Below are 23,466 nucleotides of genomic sequence, written 5' to 3' on the forward strand. Positions count from 1 at the left end.
GAAATTAGAGGAAAACCCCCTCTAGTAAGGAATGAGTAATTGGTTGATTAAACATGGAAACAAGCAGACTGGAACTTCACACTGCTACAGAAAGCTTAATGAGAGAAACACAAATCTAACCTAACTCTGGAGACATGGGTCGAGGGCGACGGCTTTTTCCTTTGGTCTTCTGCTGTTGTCCCTCTTTGGCACTAGTAGTAGCTGGATGATGCAGCTCATCTGTCTTCCCTGCAACATCTTCTTCCATCTTTTCATCTTCAACAATAATTGTAGGGACTCTTATCTTAGACATTGGTTTGGATAGCTCAATTTGCATTTTCTCCTCCACTGGAGTGACAGGTGACATCCTTGGAGGTTTTGGATGAGGTTGAGCAGGAAGATCTTGCACAGCCCTTTTTTGTACCAGCGGACTTTCAGGTCTGTTTTCAATTTTTCTTAATAGTACTTCTATTGGTGTCTTTCTCCCCGAAGTTTCATCCTTTTGTGATGATTGTACAACAGATTCTTGGATGTGCGGGGATTCCTGCATCCGAGATACCCTTTGTACAAGCGGACTTGGTGGCCTTCGTTCAACCTTGCGTATCGTCATCTCAGCAACATTTCTGTTTGGCAACTCTTCCCTTTGTTGATGATATAATGCTGGTGATGATGATCTCTGAATGATTTCTGTAACAGGACTCACTCTACTTAATTCTCTCAATGATCGTTGTCCAGGTAAGTCAGATAACTGCATTGACTCTGGGGTGCCTGCAACCTCTCCAAATCTACTGACTGTTACAGTTGATCTACCAGTGCTTGCTGTCTTCTGAGGTTGGTATTTATGCTGTACTTGCTGCGTTTGCTGTTGTTGCTGCATTGGTTGCTGACTTAAATAATTTTCTCTCTGTTCCTTTGCCCACTGGGTTCGTTCCCTTTCTTGAAGCTTTTGGAGGACTTGGGGAGGAATAGGTTCAATTTTCCTGAAAGGCTGGCGCTGCTTGCCCTTCAGGGTGAGCTGTTCAGTTGAAAACGATTTCTTCATATGAGGTTTTCCAACAAGTTTCTTAATACGCTGGAGCTCCTCCGTGAACTTGTTCTCAATGTCCTGAACTTTTTGGGAGTAGCGAGGTTTCTCCTCCAGTGAAGCAGCTCTCTGTCTAAACATAGATCTCCGCTCAGCAGCATCCTCTTTCAAAGCCTCCCTAAGATCTTCCCTTGAACTTTCTCTAGAGATGCCCAACCGGCTTCCTCCATCATCTGAATCAACAGATCCAGCATGATTGAACCCTGCCCAGGATCTTCCCGAGATGGATCCTTCTGGAATATCAAGGCTTCGTCTTCGCTCTTCTAAATCACGGACCTTCTCAAAAACCTTTGAGCTTGCCCTGGTAAGCTTTGGGGATGGTCTATGGGTAACTTCTTTCCGGGAGTACTCACTCAGTGGAGTCTGCGGACGGGAGTCCTGGGTGTTACTTTGGGACATGGATTTTGGTTGCTTAACCTTTTCTTCAAACTCCCCGGGGACTGTGTCTTGGTATTCAGTTGGCGCAACAACTTTCTTCCGCAAGCTGAGAGGTGTGGTTGAACCAGAGCGACTTGGCATTGGGGATGTGGACGGGCGTTTGATGAGTCTTGGGGATGGGAGTGGGAGGACTTGTGGTGGAGATTCTCTTGAAAAATCCTCCGAATGACTCCTGAAATAGAGGATTTGAAGCAAAATCTGTTGGAATCAGTAGGTTGTTATGAATTCTGCTGGATATTGTGTTTTAGTGTGGAATTTGAGTCCAATAATATAATGAGCACACTGCAGTCTTTAAAAAAAAGTCCTCAAGGCTATTTGAATGTTTCTTTCTTGCCTGGTTGCGTTTGAGTGATCCTTATGTCCATGTGTTCTATTATCGTCTTCTGCATATTTCTCCATCACTGCATCTCATGTAAAGAGGAGATATGACAAATTCTACAGGTAAGCAACCAGGTATTTTCATAGAATACGAAACAGGGTACATTTAAAGCTGCAATAATCAATATTATAATAAAAACAATGGACCAAATGACTAGTTGTCACTCATAGAAATGAACCCACAGAGAATGAATATCCAGATCTGCCGTTCCCCCCCAGCTCTATAGAGCATTTTAGCATCTCTCAGCTTATTGTTTTGCTTTTCCTCCCTGCAAACTCAGCTCTTATCAACATTGTGCAGCCAAAGCAGGCAGCTGCTTTCACCAAAAAAAAGCTCAGTTTAGTCGACTGTACACTTCCTAACCAGTACCAAACAGAGGCAGACAAATTTGGCGACTAGATGGCAAACAGAGTGGAGCAATTAGCAGCTGAAGAGAGAGGTTTTCCAAAATATGGCTAAAAGATGACCGAATGTTAGGCTTACATTTATCACATAGGCACAAGTACCACTCCAAATTAATGCTAACTTTGCTCTGAGTCTGCTGGATTTTTACATCGGAAAGTATTTGCTAAAACCTTCACCTTAACAACTTTATAAAGGGATTATCAATGGTGTGTGTTTTCAGCTCGTTCTGTGTTTTCAGCTCGTTCCATCACTCCAAGTGGCCAAACAATGGATTCATGCAGCTTTAAGTGTAAATGAGCAAACACTTCCTTTGAAACATTTCAGTTTACCTTAGTGTCTATAAATGTTACAATACTGTCACAGTGGAACTACGAAATGAGTAATTAATAAATCCAAAATTGTCTGCAGGAAAAATTGCAAGCAGGAAACATGGTGGATACCTGTATGCACAGCCTGGTCCTCAACATCCCCACTGTCTTCTTTGGTCTCAAATTGGTCTCCACCTTCATCCTCTGTTGTTTCGGAATCTGAGAAAATATATAAAAACCAATGAAAAGAAAGTTTTTCACTGAATTACAATTTGATTTCAACGTAGCAAAGTTTGAAGAACACATTAGTTGGCAAAAACAGTGCAAGGTAAATTAGTACTTAAAATAAAAGTGCAAGGAGAACAGTGACAAAATAAAAACATTTACATTAATGAAAGATCATACGATTCTTTGATCTTTTAGCACCAGTGGAAAACAATGTTTCCATAGTGCCAGTTCCATACTATAGGAATAAATAGACTACCTCATCCTATTCAGTTGACTCTTGATGTTTGGTTGTAGGCAACTGAGAGTCCCAGTGCATGTTGAAGGTGACACAGCTCTACCACCTTGCTCAGAAGCATCACAGTTGGTGATGGGTCATTTGCCACCAGGTGGTCATTCTGGTGTTCTCTATGGCAATTTTTCTTTTTTTTTGAGCAGACTCCCAGGTGTGAAGAAAAAAACAATCAAGCTATTCTGAAATACCATATTAAGTATTTCAAAAAACTGCATACCAGGATTACATTTACCCTCATCAACTAAATGTTTAGTCTTTCCTTGCACTGGACCCTTTACTATCTCTACTTTATTTTTTAAAGGTCATTTGACATGAAAACTTGTCACCCTCTGGGTCTCATTAGCACAACTAAGCTTAATGTACTAAATGTGCTGCAGCTGAATTGTTGCTGGGTCTTCAGCATTCACATTTATCTCATTAACATCTGCTAGTTAATATTGGGGTCTGCGAGACAATATGTGTGAGCAAAATAAATAGAGAAGTTTCAATCTCTTCAGGAGAAAATCCACTTATTTCCTTTGGATCCCTTTTAGACCTAAAAAATTCTTCCAGCTGTACCATCTGAAAGATGTGACTGTTTTTCTCAGACTAAGTGAAAATTCAGTCATTGGTAGAACTCAAAATAGAAATTGAGTCACTGGCATCCCAGCAGCTCTCATGAGGTGTTTGCTTCACAGTAGGTGGAAGTGCTTAAAAAAAAACAAAAAAAGAGGTTATCTTTTGTTCCCTTGCAGTAAAAGAACACAATAGGATAATGTTGGTCATACTGAACACAGTAGAGAGATACTGGAAAATGTTCACATAAATTCAGACAAAATCCACCACACGTTCTGCAGAAAAATTTGTTTAGTTAACCCTTAGTGTCAAACTAATAATTTTTGGTAAAAGGAAAAAAAATCACAATGTTATTCGGAGCTGTTAAATCTATATTCATGAAGAAAAAGCATTGCACATTCATATAATATTTATATCATATAACTCCATCACAGATTTCAAAATAAAACTCTTGGACATTTGTAATGCAATTTCCCAGAATAGCACATAATCATCTAACAAAGGAGTTAGCAATGCTGATGTTTTATTTACGAGGATGTCCTAAATGCCACGATTCTGTTGTACACAGTATAGTATAAGAGACTTTTACATAGTGTTTAGAAAATGTACAACTGTTTCCCCAGAGTATTCATAAGCATTAGTAGATTTAGTCCAAATCTCAAATACGGAACCAGTGCTCACATGCCAAAGTGACAGCAATGTACATTACGGCAGTCATTGCTAAAATCAGAAATGTAATAAAGTGTCTGTTGTTTAAACTGCCTTTTCCTATAGATAGCAATACGACAGACTGGTAATCCAGGTTATCCATAATGGAACTGATGTGGTAAGAGCTCTGTTAGCCACAATAAGCCTCTGTCTGTCTTTAATCTATCTTGGATGAATAAAAGAACAAATATATTCTAAAAAAGAGCCCAATTTGATGTAGGCATGGATAGCTTTAGGGGAAAAGAAAACTGACTAAAGACTAGAGGCAATATGGGAAAAAAAAACAAAAAAGGACTGAGCCACGATATGGAATACAAAAGGGGCAATGCTTTCCTCTGCCGTATACTTACCATAATTATTAAAAAGAAGTTGGTTTTTTGCTACACCCAATTGATCAAGAGCTTTCCAGACAAAAAGCAAAATATGTAGCGGTCATTGTAATATTTTAAGGGCTTAAATTTGGGTTGTACTGCACATGCTGCATGGAAGTGCCAAATTCAAGAACACTAGGTCTACACAAGAGCATTTTAATTTATTAAATGTTAAACGCTCTTGTTAAACTCTCTTGATGTTTAGAGTGAAAAAGAACGAAACACCTCGAGGAGCAAGCCAGTTCTGGAAGATGCCGCAACAAGGCAAACAAGACAACACACACTTTGATTAGTTTGGCTTGTCAGGGGTGTGATGGCAGTGTTACATTGTAGGTGATCGCATGGGGTATTGTTCAGCATATCCCACCATATTCCCAGGAAAGGGTGCTTCATAAACCTGTCACTCTCAGAAAACCACATAGTTCAAGTTACAGCTTCCAAGTAAGATTTATATTTTGTTGAGTACTACCTCAGGGTCTTAGTTTGCCCCGCTTTGCAGTTGTGACATTTTTAAGAGGGGGAAAGTAAATACTTTTGTCTATCAATCATCCTCTTGATCTGTTCAGTTCTGCTAATGTAAGATTCACACCGTAACATTACAGTAAGAAAATGTTTAGAGTTTATTTTATCATGAATAAGTTCACAAAATGTATTATGTAACAATAACCAAGCATATAACTGTGTTAAGAAAGTCCGGAGCCCCCCCTTCCCCCTTTGCTTGAGCAGCTTAGAAAGATCTGAGAAAGATCAAAGTGTGAAGGCATTTTAGTGCAACTCTGGAAGTCTTATGCAATTCATTGAACATAGTTCAAAGCTACAGCATGGCAGTGCCTTGAGTCTGGTGAATTCTAGCCAGAGTTTTAATGCACGTTTCGGTCGGCCATGGTGATGATGTTCCACAATAACACTGGTCTAATCTAGTTTCCCTGTCAGTTAAGGTAGTACAGAGCAGCTCCTTTAATCGTCTTCATTGCATCTGCCTCTGTCAGCAGAACAAAACACTGTGTGGCCAGTTGTTGAGTGCTAATGTTAATAAAACGCCTCTGTCAACATTCCAAATGAAATATTTTATGGTCTCATATGCTCCTCTTAGAGTGAATGGCAAATCAGCATGTAAAGAAAATTTAAGACTTATAACTGACAAAGATAAATTGAAATTGCACTTGCCTGATTTTTTCTGTGGTCTGGATTTTTTTCATGGCCACTGTTGGTATATCCTCGACAAATATCTTTTGTCTTGGCTTACATTCAGCAGCAGGGTATTCCCCATGATACACTCGGGGCTCCGAGCCATTACTATACGCCTAAATCAGGAAATTTTCTGTAAAGACACCAGCAATCTGACTTGGATGAAGAAGATTCAACTTGTTTTATACTGTAAGTCTGCTAACATGCAGGTAAAAGCTTCATAATCAAATGCATAGAAAAATGGAAAGAAGGCACTTTGGTCCATTATATAACAAGTTGCACCTCAGAGTCTCAGCAGTTCTTCTGAGAGAATCCGTTTCTGAAAAGCATAGACCTCCATCCGCAGTTGGAAATGCCTTTTGAAAGCATTTCATCCACTCTGAGGGAGCCCCCCTGTCCACACAGTAGCCAGCGACAGTGAAAGCATCTTCCCCCGCTGCGTTCCGCCCAACGGACAGTGCACAACGATAGGCAGAAAAACCAGTGGGAGTGATCCAGCCCTCTTGAGATCAGTGTTCTACAGCATTGGTTGACGTTTTGCATTTTTCCCTTCCTCGCCATGTGTCTGTGTCTTATTCTTCAACTGGTGTAATGAGCCGATGTTGTGTTGTAAGCAGAGAGAAGGGGAGAATCACTGCAACAGCTAAGGGGACCTCCTCACTCCTCTGCATTACTGGAACACTGTTAGCTCTCACAGCAAATGTGTTAGTGGCTGCTTACACTGACGATACAAAGCCATCCTTTTTCCAAGGAATATGATGCATTTAATTGCTGTACTCACCGCTACACTCATAAAACTTAATATTATTATAGATGACAATTTCAGTTGCTCCTAATGTTTGATACATTCAATGTAATAATTCTATTTTTAATTAAAGTTAGGCACTAACTCTTACTTTACAATGTTATACTTCAATAATAGTTCACATAAATACCAAACTTTTGCACATTGTGCAGTAAATATACAGTAGTTACCACTTTCATGATTGCAGATACCCAAAGGTTTAATTACATGGCTGGATGATTATGTAATCTCAGGTCATGGAGAGTTTTTCATACACGAATGCAGCGTTCATTTAGCAGAGAGGTCTTGTGACAAAATAACGTGATGTTTTCGTGTTAGCCACAGTATGCTGGCTAGCAGGCCATGTACCGGAATAGTAACCTATGCTAGAATAACTCTGTTCTTACTGTAACTGTAAGAATATAAGTTTACCTGAGTAATGTGTCATAGACTAATGTACTATTTCCCAACTGTAGTTAGCTACAATAAAGCTAATGTTTATTGTGTGTCCAGAATTTTTTTTAGTGGTTTGTAGTTCAGGATTATTAGCATTAAAATGAAATAAATATTGTAAAATAAATACTTAATATTTAAAAAATAAAAGTGGACTTCTGGTGCAGTCAGGGGATTTTGTGTAGCTGACTTGGCAAAGTGCATGCTCTGCAACCTGCTCCAAGGAAGTTTTGCTGTTGTCCAGCTTTAAACATGGGGTAAAGAGTAGACTGTAGAATTGTTCTCAGTGCAGTTTCATCTCCACTGATCACGCTGTGACTGCAGAGCGCTGACTTACGCCAACCATTCCCCCCAAAATAAGAGCAAATAGTTATAACTAAAGGCCTTATTTATCAGTCACAGCGCTGATTTTTGGGACGAGTCACTTAATAATCCATACTGTACAAGATGGCTACCGATCTCAGAGTCTCAATAATTCAAGACCTGGGACAGATTAGAGTATTGCAACCAACGCTTCCTTTGAAACATTTCAATTTTCCTTAGTGTCAACAAATGTTACAAAACTCTTTCAGTGAAATGAGGAACTCAGTGCTATGTATGTCACTATGTTTCATGAGCTGTTACTGAGCTGAGCCGTAACTGATGTGCAACAGAGTCTGAGCATAGAAACTGAGTCATTTTACAGCTCCTTAATTACCCCTTTAGGATTTCTTGTACGTTAAAAACATGAATTTGTTGATATACTTATTAAAGCGACATGGTGATGCAGGGGGATTTCCACAGTGTAACTGCAGCTCCACCTGTTCACTCACACTCATGGTCCAAGAGGAAGACAACACTGAGGAAACCATCCCAACACCCTGGAAGGGAGCCACGGTCACACTCAGTGGTGACATCTGAAGTTCTCAACAACAGGACTCTCTGGAAAGTTTAAACAGGCAATACAGCTTTCTAAATAAAATCACTGTCAGTAAGTTATTGAGCTGTTATTAATGCAGTTCCCTATCAGCTTTTTAGCATCTTTTAGCCCATTGTTTTGGATTTAGGGCCTGTAGCTTACTGTTTCAGCCTCACTACTCCCTTCTACCTCCAGAAACCAGAAACATGACTCTAACATCACAGTTAATGTTGCTCTGTATTGGATGGATGTGTAAATAGGGAACTGTTTGCTAGCAAGTGTGCCAAATCCACTCAAAATGCGATAATATGTCAGTACCCTGTTAAAATCTTGTTGCGCTGCCCCCACGTGGCCAAAAATATTTGAACCAACTAATCAACATTTTTATATGAACAATTGTTAAATGACTGTGTAATGATCAAGGTGTCACTTGGAATGACAAACCCCCAGAGGATTATCCCCCTACCCTGCATTTGGTCTCATGATACTGTCTTTCAGCTCACTCTTTTGGCTTTATGGCTACTGTACCGTTTTGGCTCCATCTCACTGCTCTCGTCATCGTTGTTTTCAAATCCAGCGAGCAGCCGCTTTTCAGTGAGAAAAGCTCTGATAAACCCACCGGACGCTCCTTGCCTTGCAACATAGTATGGCAGACTGATATAGTTAGTAACAGTTTTGATAATACAGCGGATTATCTGGAGGAATTTCCCCCCCAAGTGGCAATCCAGGTTTTAGGATTTCGGTTTCATTAACATTCATTTATCTATTACTTAATTTTTTATTATTTACTTTTAAGTTACTCATTTGAGCTATTTTTTAAAACGTGGCCTTTTATCCACGTCTTTATCCATTTATCCATTCATTTGTCAAATGAATGAATGATTGATTGAGTGATAAATAGACCCTTACATATTATAGTTACTTCAACAGGTGAAATGTAAAGTGGAATTCAAGGCAAAATACCTATGGAGGTGGAACTAACTGCATAATCCAATGCAGAACCCAAAAGACGATAGAGAAATTAGAGTACGAACAGTATGGATCAGAGACGATGCATGACATTACACCAGGTGGAAGACATCTTTAAACTCCTGGGTATTAAGTAGATGTGGATTCAAAATTGGCCCAATCCCTGATCAGCAGAGGGCAAAAAACAGTCACACAGCGCGGGGCTAAAATTAGAAGTGATGTCTTCCTGTGTAACAGGAGAGACGTTGGCCTGCTAACATCACAAAAATCTAAGGCCTGGCACATTCCATTGTATAAATAACTGGAGAGAGTTGGTGGACGAGGGGGCCGGGACAGAGAGACATTTTCAAAGAGGGAGAGAGAGAGAAAGGGTTCAGGCGGTGTGAGTGAGTGATGGAACAGCTGTAGACTATGCACAAGGCAAAGCAGCAGAGAGCTGAATCAAACTGAAGGTTAAAATGGAGAGTCAAAGAAAAACTTCTGTTCTAAGATCTCGTTTTCAAACCTTGTTTGAAGATCTGAAGTGTTGATAGGATTGTGACTAATACCGAGGGGCCACCACTGTTGCTGATTTCCAGTATCTACACCACTTGTGTGGGATACAATCACATCATCAATCTTGTCTGACATCATTTTGATTATACCACAACACAAAATGTCCAGTAGCACAGGCCTAGTATAATCCTCAATGATTATAAGCGCTAGTAATGCTCCTGTGTAGCTAAAAGTCTTAAAATTGATAGATTGATCAAACTTGAAACAGAACTATTGGAACTATTGTGTGTTTGTTTACTTGAAACCACTATTTTTGTAATGTCTACAGTTATCTATGCTAGAGCACAAATACGGCTAATATACTGTATCTCAAGGATGTGGTGAAAGAGCACTTCTCTATTGTACTGAATTTCCAAATAAAGTGCCCCCCCTCAAGGGATGCAGCAATGTGATGACAGTGTTACAGCTGTGAAAATTGAAAGCAGTGCATTATATATATATATATATATATATACATATATATATGTACATATATGTGTGTGTATATACTTTCCCACTTTCCCATTCAGGTGAATTGGAAACTGGTCTCAGACTTTTGGACCCCTCTGCATATACAGTGAAGGAAATATACACTGTGGTTTCTTGCTTCCCACATGAAAATGAATCCGCATCATCATTTTGTCCAGTCTGCAGAAATCACCACTCCTTTAGTGCCCAATTTTTGTTTTGGACTTGCCCAAAGCATCTTGCTGTAGCTTAAAATCAGCAGGCATTGTTACGTAAATGCCGAGTCCTGTTTGATACAGCATCAGACAATGCTATCATTTGCCGAAACTTCACTTTTGTTACAGGGATTAAACTGTATTCTGTGGTGGTTAGTCTTGACATCTTTGTAAATGCAAATGCATGCCACATGTACTCTCCCGGCAGGAAAAGGCAGTTCTAAATTGAAGAGTGAGTTTTCCACTACACACACGCTGAGCACTGCAGAACAATGACAAAGTGCCTGAGCTGATATATGAAGGGCATATTTGTGGAGCTGGTAATATCAATTTTCAAAGCAGCTGAGGTGCTCAAAGCAATCAGGTGAGCTGAATTTAGATCAGTGCTGGGGATCACGAGAAGCATAAAAGGAGGTTTTTGTGGTCAAAATGCAAATCTTTTAACAGAGAAGAGCTGCACTGGCCTTCGGAGCATCCTTGGCTAGACCTTGAGGAGTCGGAGTGTAATACGCTCTCACGCTTGATTTGGCTGAGTCTGCCAAGTGTTGTTTAAAGAATGATTCATTTTCAGTGATTCTAGGTGCATGCTGGAAACTGAATCGACTTTCCCTCCAGATGCTCATCTCAAACAGCTACTGTATACGTCTCGTAAGTAAAAAACACAATCCCTTGCTGAAATGAAAAACTGTCGGGTTCATATTTGGATGTCCAAGGGCCTAACACGCACAAAAAAAAAAAATTATAACAGATTTTCTGATTTTCTTAAAATGCGATGCTGGAATAACATACTGTTATTGCAGATTATAATATATTTGTAGAAAAAAAACAGCATCTGCGGGAAAAGTTGAATATACTTTTTGTAGAGCGAACAAGAGTCTTTAAGCTAGATTTTATATCTAAATACCCTGCATTTGTGTACTGTATAAAGGTGTATTCAATGCCCTGTGTACTTTATGCTTTTTGTTTCCTCTATTTTATCTCTACTAGGAGCATTATCACATGAATACAATGAAATTATTTGATTATTTAATATTTATTTGTTTTTTTAAAATGCTTGGGGAACAAAAGTTTAAAGTAAAACTTGAGTAAATCTGTAGCCCAGACTGAACAGTGAAATATGACCATGATCATCCTTTTGGATCACTATGGCATGCTGGGCAATTTTCATAAATTACATTAAAAGATTTCCTAGTTAAAACATAACGATTATGGTGATCTTGAGAAAATCACGCGTAATGGTTAGGTGTACAGAGACAGAATTATTGTAGGTTTTGTAGTTCTTCAAGTCAATTAAAGGCTACTTACTTAGTTGCTAAAAAATAGGTTAGGTTGCTAAATACCTGGAGTATAATGTTAATTGTCTTTTAGTCATTCCTTATACTATTTGATCTAGACCCCGCTAGCAATGCTGCAAAATCAATCCAGGTGGAGCTAAATCCTTTCTATTAGAGAACTAGTCCAAATGCAAGTAAAACTGAACGTATTAACCGATATTACCTTCACCCAGATCCAAGACAGCAAGTACAGCGCTGCTCCGAGCCTCTCCCAGGTGATTATTGGCAATGCAGGTGTAGAGGCCAGCATCACTTGGTTTGCAGTCCCTAATCCAGAGCCCTCCATACTCCTGGTTCTCCATGTTGAGGAGGTCATCATTATGGTACCAGTACAGGGAGGGCTGGGGGTCCCCAGCCACAGTCACCTTGAGACGGATGTCACAGCCTGTCCCTACGGCGGCGTTCCTCATTTTGCGTAAAAAAACAGGTGGAGTTGGGGAAGGATAACCAGGTCCTCGGGGTTCTAGGAGAGCGTGCTCTGGGCTTGCTTTGGACCGTTTTGGGGGGATGATGGGGCTTGGGGGTGCCACTGCTTCATCTGCCCCCTTTTTCAGGGTCATTTGCACCTCTGCTTTTCTCATGGTTAAACTGATTTGGTAGATCCTCTGATGGATTCTTTAATGGTCTAACTAAGTAGTAGGAATATAACACTGACTGGGCCCTGTTGTAATGTTCTAAACCAAAAATTCAGTCAGGACATTAGCATCTATGAGCAATCTTTACATATCCATTACAGTTAGCAGGGCTCTCAAGTTTCTGAATATAGGATATAAGGACATTTCTTTTACTAGGAAAACCAAATGAAAATATTCAGAAGCATATCTGCCATGGATAAATTCTTCTCAAGTTGCTGCTCGCTGACCGGAGTTGTTGTCAAAAGAAGAAAAAGAAATAGTTGATTACCAGGTAATTCAGCTGATAGAGGTAGCTGCCACTCTCCTGCCCAGAGGTATTTTTAGGGCAAGACCCACTAGATCGTGTTGCATTAACAGCTCCCTTGACTTGTCTCTTGGAAGTGGCGGCCTAGCTTTTTCCTCTCCTTATCCTGATGTTCTCTACCTTCTCAGCCTTTTATAACCATCTCCCAGTAGCGCGTTACTTCTCGGCAGAACAAGGTGTGTGAGTCTTCAGGGAGTTTTCGCTTATTCCCGGCGGCCGTCAGATTTGTTCTCGCTTGGCCTCTGATTGAACGCAAGCATCAAGTCCTGTCCAGCAAGTTGCACGGTGCACCCCCCCCCCTACTCGTCCCATGAGCTAAGCCACCCCACTCATGATCTCCCCCTTACCTCTGCCAGTCAGTCCGAAGGGGGAGATGACAGTCACAGGCCAGCAAGCCTTACAATGACAGCTGCATGGTGAGCTGTCTGCCCACTCGGTGCTCGGCTCCCGCCCCCTTGTCATTTTTAGCCAACCTGAGGTCAGTAGAACATGTGAGATGGTGCAACACTTGGCACAGAGGAGGGGGTGGTGGGTACGGGACAGATATTTAATTTGTAGGTCAAATGTAGAGAACACAGTTGGCCTCCCAATTGTGTTGAGGTGGTCAAATATCATGAATAAGACAAAATTATCACTGCTTTAACACTGTATGCTGACAACTGTGGCCCTTTATAAAAATATTGTATATATCTTCTACATTTAGGCCTACTATCAAAGTTGAGGTAGTATACAAGAAATAAATATGACAGATTTTCGGTTTGCAGTATTATATCCATTGAACCCTGGTGCTTAGGTAGTAAGACACCTAAAACACACACACACACGCACGCACAAAACAAAAATTGAGACTAGTTATTAGCATCAGCATTTACAATTTCTAATAACATTAGCTATCAGCTAATGATAGCTTCGATACCAAAAGCAGACTGATTCAAGGACAAATGTGAAGCAACAACCCCCAAGGCAACTGCAAAATAAGTAATTGTGTCTTATTATTAAAGTCAAATCACTCCTTATGACTCAAATACAACTTCAAATCTAACATCACACATAGCTAGAACCTTACTGCTACATTCAACAGTCCTGCATTAATCCTCCCTTCATGAAGGTTATAAGGTTCAGTTTTTACCGAAATGGTTTCAGAGAGGTTCGGATTCAACTGTCGGACCATTCTGGTGGCTGCAGTCGGTGGCGCTGTTGAAAGCGTAATGCCATATATGGACAGCGCCTCTCTTATTTTGTCCACCCCATTTATATCAATGAGAGTAGGCTAAATAAGAGAAACACTTGTTAGTAGTGGTAACAGTAGTAGCTGTAGTACCAGCAGTTCAACAGTTTTCAGGGGGTTTTTTCTACTAGAAGAATAGCCCCTGTGAAACCTCAACAACGTCTGTGCATTATCCAGAGCGACTGGGACACTCTGGTTAGCTCTGATTTGGCTTTGTGGGATGCCTTAAATCTGAATCTACAGTGAAAGGACTAGCTTAACGTAGTAATGAGCAAAGTATTTTTCTTCTTCTTCTTTTTTTTTTAACAAGCAATATGCTACACTTCTCAGAATCGATTCTGCAATCAAACCAGACTTTTAAATTTTTTTTAAAAAAAAAAACCTTTAAAACAGTACAGAGGCAGAAAGTCTCACCTCTCTGAACTCCAGCTATTGCTGCAGCGTTGCTGCTGCAGTCACCACAACTTCTACTATTTCCAAACAAGCTGCTCTGGCTGTAGACATTAAAAAACAAAAAAAACAAACAAACAAAAAAAAAACTACTACTTGCTGGATTGGTTCCAGGGAAAACCCAGCTTCTGTCGGCTGTTTGTGTCACATGTAAGACATTAATTATAAACAGAGAGCAGTGTGCAAGGCTATATGAGACTTTAATGATGAGTCAGAATATACAGAAAATGCTACTTTTTTTGGCACATGACTGACAACCTGCTGTCTTTGGCTAATACATGAAACTCAAACAGACAGTCTCACTAAAAAATAAAATAAAAATCAGTGCATGACTATAAAATCTTATATGAAGTTATACAGCACTGTACGAGACAGTTTAATGTTTCTGCTGCAGTTGATAGTGCAACCTAAGCTGGAAGTAAAATGTTAATAAAAAGGACAGTGACATCGGTTTGGAAATTTGAATCACATTAAATTATCTTGATAATTCACATTCACATGCTAACAATGACATCGGTGAATTGTCTTAGCTCAGGGTCCAGTTCTAGCCTTTTCCAGAGCTTTCTGCTGCTTCTCCAGGTGTTCATGAGCAGCAGTTCTGTCTCAATGTTGTGACAAAGTATTACTGTGTTGAAACATGGTCACTCTCGAAATTGAAGCTTGTCAAACACGTTCACAGTTTCCACGTTCACAGTACTAGACTTGACTGAGGAAGAGAGTGGATTGAAATAGTTAACCACAAAAAAGTAAAAATAATTTAAAAAACTGAAATTGTTTGGGAGCTTAACTTTCAAGCAACATTTCCCTGGTAATACACACTTGCATGAAACCAAAGCCAAGCTAAATAACCTGGAAAAAAGTCCATCAAGGATGAGCTGTGATAAAAAAAATGCAGGTATTTATGAAAACTAGCACTGTTGTCCAATACCTGCAGTAAATGCACTGATGTGATCGATTTATCCGGATGGTTTAAAGTGTCCCTTTGGCATTCTCACATGAATGTGGATGTGATTTCTGATGACAGCGAAGACCTGCTGGTTCTTGACACTGACGCTCTCTCTAGGAAACCTATCTTCCTCGTTAACTGCAGCAGACTCTTCCTGAACTTCTCTCCCACGAAGGCGTACAGCACCGGGTTGACACAACAGTGAAGCAGACCGAGACTCTTTGTGACAAACATGACCCTGTCAACTGCAATCCTTGCCGGGCACCGGTAGGCCACTATCTTTGTCCTAAAAAAGGAATCTATCATCACTGCAATGTGGTACGGTGTCCAACAAAGCAGAAAGGCAACCACCACGACCACAATCACTCTCATGGCTCGTTGCCGCTGAAACCCCCCACGGGTGTGAAGGAGGCGCTGGATGGTTACTCCATAACAGGAAAGCATGATGGCCAAGGGGATAAGAAAACCCAAAGTGTGGCGAAGAACTCTGGTGGCCAGCCGCCACTCATCAGAACTGCTGGGGTCATACTGTTCCTTACACATTATGTTACTAGAGACTTGAGGGGAGAGAGAGGAATTGAAGAGCCCAGGCAGAGACAAAAATGCCCCAACAGCCCAGACAGCAGCGCAAACTCCCCAGCTGGCCAGCTGTCGGTTAGCCCTGCGGGCATCCATAGCTCGCACAATCACCATGTAACGGTCCACACTGATGCAAGTCAGGAAAAGAATGCTAGAGTAGAAGCTTAGCTCTTGGAGGATGCTGACAGTTTTGCACATGGCATCTCCAAACACCCAGCCCTGTGTAACAGAGACGGCCCAGAATGGGAGCGTGATGGCCAGCAGGAGGTCGGCAACTGCCAGGTGGAGGAGGTAGAGGTCAGAGGGAGGCAGCGACTGTTTGCTAGAGCCGATCACCAGCCCCACCACCAGATTTCCGGGAATCGCCAACAGAAAGATGACGACATAAAATGCACAGAATCCAGCCATCACATCAGGTGGGGGGATGAAGGAGTAGCAGGGCTGAGTTTCTGGGTCAAGGATGAACTCTGTGTAGTTGTAAGTAAAGTTGAGTTCATCATACAAACTTTCAAAGTCTAAGTTAAAAGAAGATGTGTTTGGATCTGAGGACAAAAACCAAGATCTAATGTTAGACATACAAAATACATGAAATGATTATAAACCTGTTTACATAAACCTAAACAGAATACTAACTTTTAAACATACAGCAAATATTACATATTCTCTATGACATATTCTTTCTATATTATTGCTTTATAATGAACCAATAAAACAGGACCTCTACAGTTTTCAAAGAAAAATGTATTAAAAGGAACAATCATACTATAGTTCAATCAGGAAAGGTAAATATCCCTTTGCTCAATTGCCTATTACATATTCCAGTGGGGCATCGAGGGCTACAAACGGTCAAACAGCCTGTATGCTACGAATGTGTGTATTAAATCATTTAATCGTTCTAAGTTTTTTCTCTAAGGATGAAAATACTCACCAGTCATTGTTGTGTCTGCTTCGTAGGACGCACTATGTCACAAGAAGACGAGGAACAAATGCTATATTTCTCTACACCCCTCCCCTTCAACCTGTTTGCGTCATAATCTCAGATTCTCATTTGCTGAACAGTTCCAAAAGGAAGGTAGGATTCTCACATTTGCTTTCATGTATGAAAGCAAATGTGAGAATGTCACCAGTGTCACCATTGTCATATTTCTGTAGATGCAGAATACTTCGTTTTTGAAATTTTGTATATTAAAAGATATTTTTATTTTTAAATTATTTACTGTAATTGCATTTGTCACACAGTATTCTCAATACTTGTATTTGGCCATAGACATATTGATTGACAGGTGCTTGTTTATTTTTTTTTAATTTATTATTATTAATTTAAAATCTCATTTCAATTTATTCAGTGAATACCACCATGGAGTAATTTTTTCCCTCTTACTTATTCATAATCAATCTTTATTTCTTTTTCTTGTTTTTAACTCCCAAGCATTATTTTCTAGTTATGTCAGGGGTTTGTTTACACATCGGTGCTTACTATTTTCAGTAGTCACTGTTTGGTTATTGCTGAACCACAGTGCTTCCCCCATAAATGAACCCAAGCCAAAGTATCTGAATCATAAGGGTCATGAGATGGAAATCGAAAGAGAAACCACTAGCTCATGGGAAGTTTGTGAATCCAAAATAAACACTGGATGAATAATCAACAGATATTCAATAGATGCAGTACGTATATCAGAAAATGTTAAAGTGAAATTGCTTCAGTTTTGCCTGGTTCTCTGGATTTGTAATGTATCTTGTTTGTTTGATGCTCATTATTGTTTATACAGTAAAGACATTTACATAGAAGAAAAAATATCAGATGCATATTTCTTCCACAACTTTTGGAAATACATGACTCGTTTGTTTTAAAGATTGGACCGCACAACTGCTGATGAGGGCAAGAGGCTGAGAACTCTGGGGCTCTGTCGACATGCTGTGAAATTTAAAATACAGTATGCCACATGATTTGGCTACATTTTTCATTGACCACTGCTGCTGAAAGGAACTTCCCAGCTCATGACATGCATCTGTGCTGACATGAGCCACTAGCATCACATTTCCTGCCACGCATCTCATGTGTTTCAATTTCCAGTGTCACAAGCCCTGCAATTTTTCTCATAAGGGGCAGTGGAGGTAGATGAGCATGTTTTGCACGTGGTTTAAGAGGACTGTGGGATTGTGAAGAAAATAAATGATTGGGCTAAACGCACGGTTTTTGAGAGCCTCAGATAAGATTTTTTTCTTAGCCCTCCTTCGGTCCTACATTTCACGTAGCTAGGGCAACAGATGAAAGAGTCTGAGAGATAGTTTTGTATCTAATACGCCTTACTTAGCCACTTCTACCTTGTTCTCTTTCATGTCCACAGAAGAGCTGTTTTTTTCTTAAAAAAAAGACTGAATAGGCTCCTTTGTATAACTTAAAAAATGCAAATCACACACTAAGGAAAGTGCAAGTGCGTCAAATGTGAAATGGGGCAACATAAAACAGGACCTGCAGGACACAGTGTTCAGGTGCTTGGTGCAACAGAGGATGTGAAGAAACACGGGCTTTTGTTGTATGCAATGCGTTGCTTCAAAATGGAATACTTAATGAAGGGTTTTGGTTTATAAAAGTTTAACTCTTCGGTTCACACAAACAAAGGAAGTTAAGTAACAAAAAAAATACCAATTCCTCCACCTCATATTTTGGAGCATCTTCCAAAAAAACAAATTGTTTATTTTTTCTAGGCACTAGATGGTGCTGTAGAGTGAAATCATTACTTGAAATTGGATGGGAGGCTTATTTTACATTTGCACGTGAAGGCATGGAACGCCAAAGGAGGCCATATCAGTTTAAACCATGATGGGTCTTCAGGGGAATTGGAGAGCACGTTCTCAAACCCCTACAAATCGTTCCTGAGGAGTTTGACTGTGGTACTGTTGATATTTGCGGCAAACTGCATCAGAGGAAAAAGGTTTTAATCAGTGCTGGCAATAAATAAATATTCATCTTTACTCAAGCTCCTTGCATCTTAAGGGTCAAAAATGGTTCTTTCCAAATTACTATACAAGGCAGTTTAAAACCTGTTTTCATAGCATGACCAATGTCACAGTTTTTATTGACATTAAAAAAAAAAAAAGAACGTGTTTTAACTCTCAAAACAGACTACAGAAAACATAATGTGGCAGTAAAATTACTGTCAAATTTATTTCGGTGAACCCTTTTGCCAGTATTTAAGTGGTCCCACCTTGATGAAGGTACAACTGATGGCAAACAAGAAAAACATGTCTTGGAAAAACAGTTTAAAAATTCAAAACTAACACCTTTCCTTTCACAGAGTCACTTCGGATACAGTTTGGTTAAGAGAGGGAAGACCCTTTGAATTATTTTGCTTGTGCATTCAGTCCAAGAACTCATTTTCACTAACTTAAGGCCTTTTCCACTAAAAAGCAGAAACTCATTTCCTGATTTAAATGACAGCCAAGTTTGCCCCGACATAAATTAAGAGAAGAAAGTGCATCAAGTGTTCAAGTAGGGTGTATAGTTCGAACAGGGAAAAGGGGTTAGGACAGTGTGTGGGGGAGGTAACACTGGCACAGTACAGGCAATTTGCAGTGAGATTTAGAGGACAAGGGTGTAGACTGAGGAGGCTGGCCACAACTCAACCATCAAGGCTTGACCATACAAGTAGTCCTGGCTAGTGCATCAAGTGGTGGATCACGATCACACTGTGCTGCTCGCTGAGAGCACTACTTGCACTTTGAAAGACAAACGACACATTTAACTTTGTTAGCTTGTATAAAAATTATGCAAATAGTCCCTAATTTAATTCATTATTTTGAACGCCAACCTAGGCTGTGATCGGGAAGGCTCAGAAAGGTTAAAATAGGGAGCAGGGGGAAACGAGGATGCCCCCTCCCCCCAGCCCCAATTTCATCTTTTGGCACGACGTGGGTCCCTGCCGTTACTAATGGTAACTGAGGACTTTGCAGCTGTTGGGGGTCCAGAAACAGAAACAGGAGGTGCTCCATTGCCAGGTGACCGACCGTTGGGTCGCCCAACATTCCCGAAGGCAGGGTCACGGGGTGCCCCAGGGGGTGGGTTGTTGTTGTTGGCAAATGGCGGCATGGCACCATTACCTGTGGGTTGAGAAATACAAGTAAATCCTTACAGAGAAATAGGTATCTTTAAGACATTTACCCTTCACAAGCCTTTTTCCACATAAAGTCACAGTGGGAAAAGCAGGTGTAAATAATTCAAATGAATGACGGCTGAATTCCATTTAGCTGCTTCAGTTTCAGGGTGCTGGTATTGAGTATGCTAGGTCACTGTCGCACTGTCATGGCTTACTGGGACAACATTAAATAAAAACGCCTTTTTTTAATGTTAATACTAACACCTGTAGTTTTTTCTAAAATGACGAGTCAAAGTGACTGCTGGGAAGAGGGGAAAAAAAAAAAATTCTCTTCACATTAAGAATGTCAAAAGATGAGCAATGTGTCATTTCCGATTTAATTAAGCAAATAAAATTTAGGACATTATACTGCCTTTGTCATATACACACTTCATTTAATTTAATTTCCTGACTCAAACACAAAAAGTTGTCAATATTTTATCTTTTGTAGTTCTGAAAACTACAACAGTCTACATTCATTTTGCACTAACATCAATGCCTATCATTCTACAGAACATGCATAACCCTGTTTCCTATAAGTGAGTTAACTGATAGTGCTGTGGTTATTTGCATAAAAAGGAAAATATACTGACCTGGTGGAGCAGGTGTACCTGAATTCTGATTGGGCGGAGAGTTACCCCTCTGATTCTGGTCTGGTTTACCCTGTTACAACAGTGGATGAGAATGTTATCTTTAGCACCCTACCAGCATTGGTGTTAGACTGCACTTTGGGTACTAACTGTACTCATTTCTTTTGAGAATATTCTGATCCAAGTGTTATGACATGTTTGGTGATGAGAGGTTGGGAGTGGGTGCATGGCTACTCACAGACTTGTTTTGCTGGTTCGCTTGGGCTAGCAGCTCTGGGTTTGGTTCACTGAAGTTGGGCACTTCTGAGTACACCATGCAGAACCTGGCGAGACAAAAGTTTGAAACTGTGGTTGACTAGTAGTCTTAAATACATTTTTAAAGATTTGGATAATAAATCTTACAAAAAAACGGAAAACATTGAGACTCCATTCTCTACAAGAGGCTCCTCAGTGTGGCTAAAAGCCAGAGTGAGACTAGTGTAAATGGGATGTCTTTAATCTTGTGATTAAAAGTAAAATATTTGTTGAGTTGTTTAGAGAAATTATATACAGCTGACAATTTGATTGCTCTTGAATTAAACTGTCCATTAAACTGATGGACTAAAGTTATGTACTAGGCCTCTTAAACCGCATTTTAAAACCAACATGTTACTGTAAAACTTTACAGTATGCCCTGGCTTTGTATGATGCATGAGCAGGGCTGATGTGACAAGACAAATACATGACAGAATTCCAACAGGGACAAGAACTTTACTTAAGTATAAATAGATTTGTGGCCAGCTACTCACTCTCCAATCTTCTGTAGATCTCCTCCTCTTCCAGTGTATAGGGTTAGGCACCCTTTCCATATGGATGCATAGCTAAGACAGAAATCACATGTTAAGCTCATCCAAACAAAAGATTACTAATCCTAAATTTTAAGACCAAGTTGCTCAGATACACCTGTCAATTGCAAGTATCTGTGTGCATTGATCTTTCAGTAAACACTACAATTCTCAAATCAACTGAGTGATTAGTGTTCGTGTCATCCGTTTAAGCTTAGGAACACCTACCCTCGGGTCAGCTTGATGATGTCCCCTGGCTGAATGAGGCTGCCGAGTTCGTCCCAGACAGAGATAGCAATGCTCCCACTCTTGTCTGCCACCTTGCATGAGCGCACCTCATGACCATCTTTCGTTTTGGTTACTCGTCCTAACGGAACAAAACCAGGATGGGTTAAGTAAAACGCTCTGACCTGCTCAGCACATCTCTAACCAAGTTTAAATTACCAACAACTATATGGAAGAGTCATGAGTTCATGATAAAAATCTAAGTCCCTTGTTGACGGTAAATCAAGTTTTTGCTGGCCCCTTTAAGAAGAGAGACACTAGTTGATGGTATGGGGAGAGACGTTCTAGCGTCACTGTGCAACTACTTACCTATTTCCAACACGATGAATACGATATTCAAATTTTTCGACCCAGGCTTCACATCCTTTATCAAAAACAAGGCTTCGTTTGTGGTGGTCGCCATTGTTACTCTCGGAAAAAAAAAAAAAAAAAAAAAATCCCTGTTCGTTCCCTACCTGTCACTTGAATTCAGCAGCAATAAGAGCTGGCTGTCGTCACTTTGTATTGGGTAGCGACTACGTTAGCTTTAGCTCAGCTAACTAATTAGCCCGTTAGCCAAATGCTAACTAAACCCTACTTCAAACACACTAACGTTATCGTAATTACATACACACGGGCCAGCTTCTTGGGTAGTCTACTACAATCCAGTCAAATCCAATTTAACACTTGTGACACTACAAGAAAGAGGTGACAGATCTGCCCTCTTCAGAACAGCTAACACTAACCAGGCGACTACTTCACAGAACGTTAGCTAGCTCGCAGTTAGCTACCTTCTTTTTCTTTCAGGATATGAGCCTCTAGGCATCTTTCTTTTCTCGATTATTGCCATAATGGCATCTTCATTCTTCACATATCATCAGTTAACATGAAAAACCGCACTAATGTAACTTGTAAGCATTCATCGAGTTGGCTAAAATGTCGAAGTTAGGTAAAATAGTATTAACAAGCTGACAAATCCAGAGTCGGGAGTCAAATCTGAGATGTTTCTGTTTTAGCAAAGACCGTTCCACTGACTGCAAGTTACATCAGAGATATTGTCTTTGTTCCGAAGTATTTGGAGATAACAGTTATAATCGCCTTCGACCATCTAGACAGCTCCTGTTAACGTTAATATATTCAAACCAATCGAACGCATTTCCTTTGTGTGTCTCTTTTGAGTATAACGAACTGATAGCTTTGCTAACGCGCAGTCTGGCCAAATGATGCTATACGACTAGTGTGTCTATATTTAACTGTGGCCCCAATAACGTTGCAGTTGTTCGAAAAGCCTTATATCAAATGCCCTGGTTATTTATGCCTAAACAATACTAAAGGTCAAAAACGCTATTTAAAACCTGTACAAGCTGTTCACACGTTCCCCATTCCTATAACAATACCCCCAAAAACTACGTCAGCGAGTGCTGCCGGTCAATTTTGTATGACTCGGCCAGTTCCATTATCCCTCGTAGGGAAGGGGGGCTATACGTAGAAATTTCTTTTTGCGCGCTCTTATACAGACGAGTCGACAGATACTGACAATTACCAGGCGTCTATTTTTGTAAATACGATGCAGCTACAAGTGTAAGCAGACAGCGTGCTGACCTGTTTATAGAAAAGAAAGTGGTTGGTTTCTACCAAATGGCTTCCATTCACTAACAACGCGAGAAGAGGAGATTAAATATGTAATTAAATATCAGCGATGAAACCAACGATATTTTATTTTTTTTAAAATGCTGTCAAGTTATTCATTAATTTTATGTCATCACGGCTAATTGTTACTTTGAATATTAAATACAGAATTTATAACCTCAGACACTCTCACAATAATTAGAGCGAAAATGCCTCCAAATAGTAAGTAGTTATTCACGTGTAAAACACGTTGAAGCATTACTACTTATTAATCCACTTGGTTCGGTGTGC

At 40.1% G+C, this 23,466-nt stretch overlaps 3 protein-coding genes across 5 annotated transcripts in view; all 3 read right to left on the bottom strand.

Moving 5' to 3' along the window:
• The window catches only part of spegb (striated muscle enriched protein kinase b), a 37,919-nt gene extending 25,714 nt beyond the window's left edge, over nucleotides 1-12,205 (bottom strand). The window contains exons 1-4 of one of the 2 annotated variants that reach the window (XM_040148171.1): nucleotides 11,754-12,205; nucleotides 2,726-2,812; nucleotides 1,836-1,902; nucleotides 121-1,673 (exon numbers count right to left, since the gene is read on the bottom strand). In XM_040148171.1, coding sequence (XP_040004105.1) covers nucleotides 121-1,673; nucleotides 1,836-1,902; nucleotides 2,726-2,812; nucleotides 11,754-12,171 — 2,125 coding nt within the window. In that variant the 5' untranslated portion in view covers nucleotides 12,172-12,205. Of the gene's footprint in view, nucleotides 1-120; nucleotides 1,674-1,835; nucleotides 1,909-2,725; nucleotides 2,813-11,753 lie in introns of both variants that reach the window. The other variant, XM_040148170.1, reaches the window with a different exon arrangement.
• Nucleotides 12,206-14,410: 2,205 nt separating this feature from the next.
• LOC120801322 (C-X-C chemokine receptor type 1-like) lies at nucleotides 14,411-16,677 on the bottom strand. Of its 2 annotated transcripts, XR_005709082.1 has the most exons (3): nucleotides 16,661-16,677; nucleotides 15,136-16,274; nucleotides 14,411-14,913 (listed from the first exon to the last, which is right to left on the bottom strand). XR_005709082.1 is itself a non-coding variant. In XM_040148172.1 (2 exons), exons 1-2 carry the CDS (start codon nucleotides 16,665-16,667, stop codon nucleotides 15,199-15,201), a joined length of 1,083 nt encoding a protein of 360 aa, XP_040004106.1. In that variant the 5' UTR covers nucleotides 16,668-16,677; the 3' UTR covers nucleotides 14,411-15,198. The 2 variants fall into 2 exon arrangements, 1 of the variants encoding a protein (XP_040004106.1); XM_040148172.1 differs by having other exon boundaries at nucleotides 14,411-16,274.
• A 1,978-nt stretch (nucleotides 16,678-18,655) lies between these two features.
• Nucleotides 18,656-22,984, bottom strand: nabp1a (nucleic acid binding protein 1a). The gene is made up of 6 exons (XM_040149463.1): nucleotides 21,877-22,984; nucleotides 21,511-21,649; nucleotides 21,247-21,318; nucleotides 20,697-20,781; nucleotides 20,462-20,531; nucleotides 18,656-19,833 (listed from the first exon to the last, which is right to left on the bottom strand). The coding sequence occupies exons 1-6, from the start codon at nucleotides 21,968-21,970 to the stop codon at nucleotides 19,628-19,630; spliced, it is 666 nt and encodes a 221-aa protein (XP_040005397.1). The 5' UTR covers nucleotides 21,971-22,984; the 3' UTR covers nucleotides 18,656-19,627.
• Between the last annotated feature and the right edge of the window lie 482 nt (nucleotides 22,985-23,466).

This window comes from Xiphias gladius, chromosome 16 (genome assembly GCF_016859285.1).
Source record: "Xiphias gladius isolate SHS-SW01 ecotype Sanya breed wild chromosome 16, ASM1685928v1, whole genome shotgun sequence".
Lineage (NCBI taxonomy): Eukaryota > Metazoa > Chordata > Actinopteri > Istiophoriformes > Xiphiidae > Xiphias > Xiphias gladius.